The following is an 11,058-nucleotide window of genomic DNA, read 5'->3' on the forward strand; positions in this document are numbered from 1 at the left end:
ATATTCTACTTCTTACCCTTTAACCTTCCCATTTAGTTTCAGTCAGTCCACATATATCCACTGTTGCATCCTCAAGCACCCTGCACAACCTCTTTCTCTCTTTTACTTCATCATTCACTCCTCTCACATTCCACGTCCCCACCCTAAGAATGTCCTTTGTCCATTCCTTAGTCGTCAACGTATGGTCCGTCCTGGTCCAAGGCGCTTTATTCACTTGTTTAGTTAGTTCTTTTTACAGGGTGGGGCACTAACTGACCACCAACCCTTTTCGTCGCCTCATACGACAAGCAGGGATTCTGGGGGAGTATTCTTGAAACCCCCCTACCCCCAGGGGGTCAAAAAAATTCCTTGGCCAAATATGCCACTGGAAATTGGTTATATTGGTATAAATGGTATACAGTAATCCCTCCACTTTCTGATGTAATAGAGCCAAAAGCATGTCTGGAAAGTGGTCCCGTCCGGAAAGTGGGCCCCAGCCTCCTGGACTTGTACTTATGGATCCTAACCTACCCTGACTCAGAAAAACACCTATACAACTCCCTACTGGACATGCATAGGACCTATTTAAGACCCAAATCTCACCAATAAGGGACATAAAAGACTTAAATAAATGCAAAAGAACAGAGAATGGGGTTTTAGAGGTGAGTTTATACAATATTAAACATTTTGGGTACTTACAACAAGTCCCTGGCTCCTGGACTGGTTTCAACCGCCTGTTTGCACTCCACAGTTAATCCTTTGCACTCTAAATTCTAATTTCTTAACACTGCACAACACTGTAAATTCCCGTGTGGTCTAGTGGTGAGGTATTGCAGTTTATTCACTGTTTATTCACAAAAAATGAGCACATGTGGCTTCCAACACGATAAGCATCTGCTCTCGATCGGAGTTAGGCTGTGACTGTTGATGATGGGGTAACAGAGTTGCCAGATCGCAACGGCCACATTATCAAACTCCTCAGTTTTCATTACCAAATTTAACTTTTCATTACGAAATTTGTAAAACTAGCATTTATTCTTCACTAATTATATTTATAAGTGGAAATTCATGTAATCACTCGTCATATAATTAACAGCATGTTGATTTTTTTCACACTACAGTAGTTTTTACAGAAGAAAAAAATTTTGAGAGGGACTATGTGGAACACGCATGTCCACACATACTACCAGATATACAAATAGCAGAAAAAGTAATACAGGAGGAGTTAAGTAGATTAGACAAAGGAAAAGCAAGTGGTCCTGATGAAATTTCATGTTGGGTATTACGAGAATGTGCAAAGGAGTTAAGTAAACCATTATTTTTAATTTTCAAGAAATCCTTGAGTCAAGGGAAACTACCTGATATTTGGAAAAAAGCAAATATTGTCCCCTTATTCAAGAAAGGAAATAGACAAAATCCACTCAACTACCGACCAGTATCACTAACCAGTGTTGTAAGCAAGGTATTAGAAAAACTTATAAGAAAAGCTTGGGTAAATCATCTAGAAGAACACAGTATGATAACAGAAAGACAGTTTGGTTTCAGAAAAGGAAAATCATGTGTTACTAATCTGTTGAGCTACTATGACAGAGTAACAAACACAATACAGGAAAGGGAAGGATGGGTGGACAGTATCTATTTAGATTTCAAGAAAGCTTTTGACACAGTACCACACCAAAGACTTTTATGGAAACTGTACCATCAAGGAGGAATTCGAGGCAAACTTTTGTTGGATGCAAGACTTTTTCATAAAAAGAGAAATGAGGGCAGTACTAAGAGGAAACTATTCATCATGGAAAGAAGTGACTAGTGGAGTACCACAGGGTTCAGTGCTGGCACCAATCATGTTTTTAGTGTATATAAATGATATAAACTGTAACACTGGAAATGAGAGCTATCTGAATATGTTTGCAGATGATGCAAAAATACAAAGGAGAATTACTAACACAGACTCTTGTAAAGAGCTACAAGAAGAATGAAATAAACTTCATGAATGGAGTAGTACATGGCAAATGGAATTCAATGTGGACAAGTGTCATGTAATCAAGTTTGGTAAAAGTGGAAAAAGACCTGATTGGGATTATAAGTTAGGAAATAAAACCCTATACACATCAGAAAGAGAGAAAGACCTAGGTGTGATTATCAATAACAGACTATCTCCGGCTGACCACATCAGCAAGAAGGTACGGAACATGTATACACTGCTTGCAAATATGAGAATAGCATTCACATACATAAATGAAGACATGCTAAGAAGGATAATAACATCATTCATTAGACCAACCCTGGAATATGCATCAGTAGTCTGGAGTCCCCATCTCAAAAAGCATATAGACAAGATCGAAAAAGTTCAAAGGGCCGCTACAAGATGGATACCAAGCTTAAGGGACCTAAGCTATGAAGAAAGACTAAATAAACTGAATCTACCAACACTACAGGAGAGAAGGAAAAGAGGTGACATGATAATGCTATATAAGTGCATATCAGGAAAGGAGAAAATAGACATAAATGATTACTTAACATATGGAGAAGCATCATCAAGAGGACACTGCAAAAAACTGCATAAGAAGAAAGGTGATAAAGACGTAAGGTAATTCAGTTTCCCGAACAGAGCAATTGATCAATGGAATGCACTACCGAATGAAATAGTGTGTGTCAATACAATTCACAAATTTAAGGATATGTACGATAAATATGGTTTAAGACACGGGACAGTACGAGCTTGACTCATTCCTGTAAAGATACAATTAGGTAAGAACACACACACACACACACACACACACACACACACACACACACACACACACACACACACACACACACACACACACACTTCCAAAAATGTAAAGATTTATTGGCAAGAGTATACATGAATGTTTGTAGTGTTTTTGGTAACAGCTGTTTTGGTACTGTAAGTTGTAACCAACCTCAGTCATGGCTGAAAACGTAAACAGGGAGGGACTCGAATTTCCAGGATTTGATAGAAAAACTAATGTCATGGATTTGGTTAAAACATTGATTATGAGGATTAGTGAACTTGAAAAGAAAGTGGAGAATTTAGCTTTGAAAGATGTGTCTGAGAATACGGAAGTTACTACACAGAGTCTGATTCAGTCTAATGAGATGGCGAATGAAGAGATAAGAAATTTGAAGCATGAAAATATTGAATTGAGGAGAAAACTAGAAGAGAGTACTAATAAAACGGAGAAGGTGAGCAGTGTATTGGAAGAGCATAAGGCAAAGTGGGCACACGTAGAAGAACAAAAAGAAGTGGTCAGCTTAAGAGAAACCATCCAGGAAGAAAGAGAAATGAACAAGATAAAATTGGAAGAAAATGTAGTGAAAATGCTGAAGAAAAAAGAGAAAATAGTGAGAGAAACTGTAGACAGGAACAGATGCGTGGTAATATTTGGAAACAGGGAGGAGGAAGAGTAGGTTAGATCTGTGAGACTCGAGAGAGACACGAACCTGGTAAGAGGAATATTAGGTAAGATTGATCCCGAAGGAGACAAGTGGGTAAAAGAAATTGAAGAAGTAAGGAGAATAGGGCCTTATAAGAAAGGGGAAACAAGACCAATGAGAGTCAAGTTGTCAGCAGAAAGTGTAGTAGATGATATCCTTAAAGTGACCTGGAAATTAAGCAAAGAGGCAGGGATGGAAAATATTATAATAAGAAAAGATTTGAATGAAGAAGAGAGAGAAGTTTTAAAATCATTGAAGGAAAAAGTGAAGGAAAAAAATGATAGGAGGACAGAGGAAGGATGTAATCCTTTTTTTTTTAGAGTAATGGATATGAAAGTAAGGAAGTGGTATTTAAGGAAATAGAAGTGAAGGAAACTAAGGGGGATGGCTGTGAAAGATCAGAAATTGAGGAAGTGGTACTGACGGAGAGTAGGAGAGAAGAGGGTATAAAAAACATCAAAAATAATTTGAAGGTGATATATACTAATGTTGATGGTTTAATATCAAGGCTCGAAATTAACGATTTCTTGAGAGAACACGAACCTGATGTCATGTGCTTTGTAGAGACCAAATTAAGAGAAGATATTGATGTTCATTTGGGTGATGGTAAATACAAACTGTGGAGAAAAGACAGAAAAGAAAAAACGGGAGGAGGAGTGATGATAGCAGTCAAGAACAACATATATGCAGATACCGTAGAAATGAGAGAAGGCAGAGCTGAAGTGATATATATGAAATTAGAAACTGGAGAGAATGTTAAGAGAGATATGGCGGTAGTGTATGTTCCCCCTAAGACGAGAGCATGGAAGGATGACGAATACCAGATGTTGTCAGATATGGCTAGCTATTTACAAAAAATAATTGAGAAAAGCAATAATATAATTTTGGTAGGTGACTTTAATTGTAAAGAGGTGAACTGGGAGGAATGGTACTCGGGAGGTGGCAAGGATTCGTGGGGCACTATGTTATTAAATATAATAATGAATAATGTGATGACGCAATGGGTCAAAGAAGAGACACGGTTTTGAGGTGAGGACACACCAGCAAGGTTAGATTTACTGTTTTCCAACGAACCCGATGTAATAGAATCACTGAAATATCTCTGTCCTTTAGGAAAAAGTGATCATGTGGTCATTGAGTTCTAGATGATATTAGGGAATGTTGAGCCAAGAGACGAGCTTCATAGACAGGGAAGATACAACTTTGGGAAAGCAAATATTACAGGATTGAGAAACTTTTTTGAAAATGCGGATTGGTGAAAATTCAGAGAAACAAGAGAGATACAGAGGAAGTGGGATATCTTTCTAGACCTCTATAATTTGGGAGTGGAAAAATTTGTACCAAGAGGAAGAGGGAAAGAAAACAGGAAAAAGGAGTGGTTTAATAGAAGGTGTATGATAGCAAAAAAAGAGAGGGATAAGGCGTGGAACAATTGGAGAAAGAGAGGTAACAACAGAACAATGGAAGAATATAAAAGAATGAGAAATGAATACACAGGAATGCGTAGAGAAGAGGAAAGGAATTTTGAAAAAGGTATAATAGACAAATGCAAAGATGAACCCTAACTGTTTTATAGATTTGTTAATGGCAAACTGAAACAAAAGGAAGGAATCACCAAACTGAAAGTAAAAGGAGAGGTCTATAAAGATGCAGCAATGCAAGCTGAAATAATGAACAAATGTTTCCAATCTGTTTTCACTAACGAAAAAGAGTTTGTGGAAGGAGAGGGAGTGATTAGAAATGTACCGGTGATAAAAGATATAAAAGTGGAGGTACAGGAAGTGTATAAATTACTGGAAACTCAAGATGTAAGGAAAGCCCCAGGACCTGATGGAATTCCTAGTTGGTTACTGAAGGAATGCAGAGAACAACTGGCAGATAAAATTCACAGTTTAATCGTGTGTTCTTTGAAAGAGGGGAAAGTGCCACAAGAATGGAAGAGGGCAAATGTGGTACCAATTTATAAGGGAGGAAACAGGGAAGAACCCCTGAATTATAGACCAGTGTCTCTAACCAGCGTGGTCTCAAAATTGTGGGAGAGAATCCTGAAAGACAGATGGATAAAATATCTGGAAGAGATGAATATTTTGGCTGAATGTCAGTTTGGATTCAGAAGTGGAAGGTCATGTGTTTCTAACTTGTTGAGCTTTTACTCAAGAGTGATTGATGTGGTACAGGAGAGGGATGGTTGGGTGGATTGTGTGTACTTAGACTTAGAGAAGGCCTTTGACAAGGTACCTCATAAGAGACTAATGTGGAAACTAGAATATATAGGAGGACTGAAGGGGAAACTTCTGGAATGGATGAGAGACTTTTTGAGAGACAGACAAATGAGGACACTAATAAAGGATAGGATGTCTGGATGGAGGGAAGTAACAAGTGGAGTCCCTCAAGGCTCGGTGTTGGCGCCAGTAATGTTCCTGATTTACGTAAATGATATGGTAGATGAAGTGAACAGTTATGCAAGTCTGTTTGCTGATGATGTAAAGATATTGAGGAAGGTAGAGGTTGAGGAGGTTTGTAAAATGCTGCAGGAGGATTCGGATAGGATACATGATTGAAGCCGGACGTGGGAAATGAAATTTAATATAAAGAAATATAAAATATTGGAAATGGGTATAAGTACCAGGAGGCCATCACTGAATTATTTGTTGGGTAATGAATTAATCACAAAAACGAGAGAAGAGAAAGATTTGGAAGTGCTGGTCCAAGATAGTTTGTCACCAGAAAAGCACATTAACAAGATAGTTGGAGAGACTTATAAACTCTTGACTAACATAGGAGTAGCATTTCATTATATGGATGAGGAGATGATGAAAAAATTGATAGTGGCCATCATCTGCCCCAGGTTAGAATATGCAGCGGTAGTGTGGTCCCCACACAAAAAGAAAGATATAAACAAGATTGAGAGAATACAAAGAACAGCAACCAATATGGTCCCCAGTCTGGCAGACCTGTCATACGGAGAGAGGCTGGAAAAGCTGGATTTGCCTTGCTTAGAGGAAAGGAGAAAGAGGGGAGACATGATTGCTGTGTTCAGGACCATGGTGGGAGTAGATAAAATTGACAGAGAAGATCTGTTTTTATGGGATAAGAGAGTAACAAGAGGACACGGAATGAAATTGAAAAAGACAAGCTGCTTGAAGGATATCAAGAAATATAGCTTTCCTTACAGAAGTATAGACTTATGGAATAGCCTGGACAAAGAGATCGTCCAGTCTAAAAACTTACACGAGTTTAAAGCTAAATTTGACTTACTGAGAAACAGCGACGGAAACCCACGAGCATAGCACATTCCGTGTGTATCACAATTAGGTATATTAGGTAAATACATAAATATTTGGAACGACTTAGACAAAGAGGTGGTGCATGAGAAAAACATTCATGTGTGTAAAGGTAGACTCGATAAAGGTGGATTTGGAGACAGGACAACATGGGCATTGCTCAATTCCTGTATACTACAAATAGGTAAATATACACACACACACACACACACACACACACACACACACACACACACACACACACACACACACACACAAAAGGACATTTGTGGTTGATGAATGCAGCCATGAATGAAAGTGGTGCATTGACAGTCCCACATGGGTGGAGTCAGTCAAGTCCCAAGCCATCCAGATAAGACTTGGTCTTGGAAGGTCAGTATGCCTTGAGGCATTATAACTGGTGACAAAAAGCAATGCACCCACTCCTTAGTTCTCTGTCTGAGATGGTTCCTTCCATCACCATTTGTAATGCCTTTGTAGTGTTAGAAGTCACTTTGAATCCATTTATTCATGGGTGTCTTCACATGTTGGAGTGGAGAGTGTAATAATGGTATTTGTTTAGAAGTGTTCTTTTGTGTACGGTATACTGTACTTAATCATCATCATCATCATAATGATCCTTATTTCCAACCTTTATATGTGGGTGTATTTTTGAAGGGGATGTCCTGAATTACAAAGATGAGGCTACCACCTTCTTAGGTGTCTCTCTCATTTGTCCAAGTTTTTATAGTAGAAATAAGGGCAATGACATATTGATGGAAAAAGTGGTGACCTGTGCTGATTTCCTGTCATTGTTTTCCAATTCTTTGTGGGAAAGAATACATGTTGCACAAAATGAACACGGATTGCTACAAAAAACACAGTCACTTTAATTCACTTAGTTAATGATGTAGTGTGTGGTAGAATGGGTGATACCACAGACCCTCTGTTTTCACAATTTCCAAATTTGCAGTTTCATTCATCATGCAAACATGTGATTTGACCATTCATGCTGCTGAGCAGCCTTCTAGAATGTCTAAGGCACGTCCAGAAAGGGTATGAGGCATGCACAATCAGCACAGGTTCCTTGCAGTGACTTGTTCTACACAGACATACAGCCTTCTCATCATCACTGCATTACCACTCCTCCTCCTCATTCTTGCAGTAAACAAGTAATTCTCATCTGCCTGTGACTTCAGTACCATTTTTTTGTGTTTGTGTGCCCATACTCCTGTTATTTGCATATTGCATCCTATGAGAGCAGCAGAATTTGGTGCTGCTAACACCACTGAGTGTCAGGAGACAATGATGACATGACGATGAAGAAGGTAAAATGCATGGTATGTGTGCATGGGGTATATATATCATACACAGCACTGCAGCATGTTTTGATGATAATAAGAGGACTGTGAATTATACTTGTGAAACAGCTCCAGAAGCAGAGTTGAGTATAGTGAATATAATATTGTACTTTTGTGTACTAAAGATTATCTGGCAGAATAGTCTATGACTAAATATTTTGTGTACCTCGCGTTCTTACCTGTACACTACTGTATTGTAAAATCTTCTAAAAATGCACAGTAAGGAAGTACGTTAGTAATGTTTGATGATTTGGGGGACACCACAAAGGGTGAGACACAACCAAAGTTAAACTGCAACTGCAAGAATCAGTTGTGAGAGGAGGAGCAAAGTGATTGCAGAATTTGCATATTTATTATTTTAGTCAGCAGTGTAACCCTCATGAACACAAAGAGTCTCCTGTATATTCACTTAACTCTTCACCATTCTTTCACCTTATGCACCATGTCTAGCTTGGTTTTCAGCAGCCTGTTAGTTTTATTTTTTAAAATTTAAGTGATCTCTAGACAAGAACTAAAAGCTAAATAATTTTAAATCAGTAATTTCTAAAGGTAGTTGACTGATCATTCATTCATTCATTCATCTAATCCAGTGTTGCCCCATGAGGAGCGTAGGAGCCCGGGGCTAGGCAAGTTGGCCGTGACATGGAAGATGAGAGTGACCAGCCTCACTCATCCCTGAGTGGCAATATGTGAGCAGTAGATCCCAACCATCTGTTGGATATAAACCTATACTGGCTTAATCCACCTGGAGCTTCTTAATTGCCCATTAAATCACCAGGCACTATAATTTGGTTATATGGTTACCACCCAGCATTTTAAATGGTTTCCTGGTGTACAGGAAACCATTTGGCTTGTCACTCAGTGTAGAAGCACCTGTAGACAGAAGGAAGAGGAAAGAATGAAGGAAAGAAAGACAGAAGAGGAAGGATGGAAAGAAGGAAGAGAGAAAAAGGCAGGCACCCGAGAGCAGCACTGTATTGAGTGAGTGGATGGTGAGCACCCCCACCACCATGATTAATAATACTGTATTTTTATTAAGTAGTTCTTGTGAAATTAATAGCTTGTGCACAGGTACTGTAATTTTAATACATCTTTGTTCTTCCAGTGGTTCCTGACTGAGGTGTGCAAGATCTACCAGAAATAAATGCTGACATGTGCGGGACAAGTGCAAAAGTAAATCTGGTATTCTGAAACTCTGTTGATTGGCAGGGTGTACTATTATACACATTATATTGCAGGTATATTATTTTATTGTTAAAAGTTAAGTGAGGGCCATTTATTAAGATCACATATTTGTTAGTACACAGAGTGATATAATTTTCTTCCTTAATAGGAAGCATGGCATCAATTATACCTTATATTTTGTTTAAATGCAATAAATGCTTGTTTTAAAGAAAGGACAGTAATTAAGGAAAAATATTAAATTTACATCTCTGCAGTTAAGCACATCCTGATTAACTGTCTTACTTGTGGACCAAAGTATCAGACAAACAGTTTTATTTTTCCATGGATCATTTTATGAATAGTGCACTTTTTTTTATATCATTCAGGATACTACAGTATATTCATTACTATACATAAAAGCCTCACCATATCATACTTTCCTGTATCAGACTTTATTTACATTATGCATATTAAACTCATCAGATTTTATTGCAGCAACTCATACTAGGTCAGATATAGCAAAATAACTGTCTTTGTCAACTATTACATGAATACTGTACTGTATTAGGTTTAACAAGTTTATTAAGCTTTATGTATATACTCACTTCTTTGTGATTTATGAACTATATTTTTCTCTCCAACTTTGTAATGTACTATTATATATACAGTATATAGTGGTTTGAATGCACAAAGTTGCACTGGGCTTTTTCCCCTTATACTTGATTGTAGTCTGATATATGCAGAAGAACTCATAATAGTAGAAAGTACAGATTATTGCTTTCCTTAGACTAGGTCTTCCTCAATTGAAGTGATATACAAGATTTTGCTCTCTCTCTCTCTCTCTCTCTCTCTCTCTCTCTCTCTCTCTCTCTCTCTCTCTCTCTCTCAATGCATTACAAAAACTGAACTAACTAAAAACTAAAACACTGAAGGGTATAAAATAAGGTGACTGGGTGGAAATGCATGGTGTACACTGTTGCAATTTGTTCGGATGGAAGTACTGTCGGCCAAAAAAGTATCGTGCAGGTAGGATACAGTGATATCCAAAATGATAATTTGACTTCTGCTGGATAAACTAAATAGTATGGAAAGGAGGAATCTGATAGTTAAGGTGGCAGATCAGATGAAGAGGGAAAACAGGGATATCACAGGTGAGCAGTGTGTGAAGAATGATGAAGGAAAGGTAGTGGGGAAAAGGGAGAATATTAAAGATGCCTGGAAAGAGCATTGTAACTGGTTGCTGAACAAGGAATTTGACAGGAACAGGGAAGGTTTGGAATCAGCGATCTTGTGTTTGGCCCTTGGCCTTTGATTGATGCTGCTACAGTGAACAGGGCAATAGGCAGTATGCCAGTATGCAGGTGGAGAGGGCAGTAGGGGGTCTGGGTTGATTGCTGAAATGCTGAAGGCCTCAGGAGATATAGGAGTGGGGTTAGTTACTGATTTGATAAATACAATTATATATGAAAGCATTGTCCCAGATGATTGGCTGAAGAGCGTGACTGTAAATGTGTACAAAGGAAAGGGTGATGCCATGGAAAGAGGAAATTATAGGCATATAACTTCTGGACCAGATAATGAAGGTAATGGAGAGTGTCCTAGAAAGGCATGATTAGAGGAAGATTTAATATTGATGAGATGTAGTTTGGGTTTATGCCAAGCAAAAGGACCACTGAAGCCATATTCATTGTTCAACAGCTTCAGGAAAAATATATGGGGAGGAAAAGAGATCTGTACTTTGTTGTTGTTAATTTGGAGAAGGCCCTTGACAGAGGTTGTGGGGAGGTGGTGAAGTGGGCAATGAGAAAACTTGGAATTGAGGAGTGACT

General features: G+C 38.3%; 1 protein-coding gene across 1 annotated transcript in view; it reads left to right on the plus strand.

Annotated features, from left to right (window-relative positions):
* Vps13 (vacuolar protein sorting 13C) overlaps window positions 1-9,399 on the plus strand; it is a 1,164,731-nt gene extending 1,155,332 nt beyond the window's left edge. Inside the window, exon 77 of the mRNA XM_080277871.1 lies at window positions 9,171-9,399. Coding sequence (XP_080133997.1) covers window positions 9,171-9,209 — 39 coding nt within the window. The 3' untranslated portion in view covers window positions 9,210-9,399. The remainder of the gene's footprint in view (window positions 1-9,170) is intronic.
* Window positions 9,400-11,058: the final 1,659 nt, after the last annotated feature.

The sequence above is a fragment of the Coenobita brevimanus genome, chromosome 71 (genome assembly GCF_032717465.1).
Source record: "Coenobita brevimanus isolate Jiangsu-jjx chromosome 71, ASM3271746v2, whole genome shotgun sequence".
NCBI classification, from domain to species: domain Eukaryota; kingdom Metazoa; phylum Arthropoda; class Malacostraca; order Decapoda; family Coenobitidae; genus Coenobita; species Coenobita brevimanus.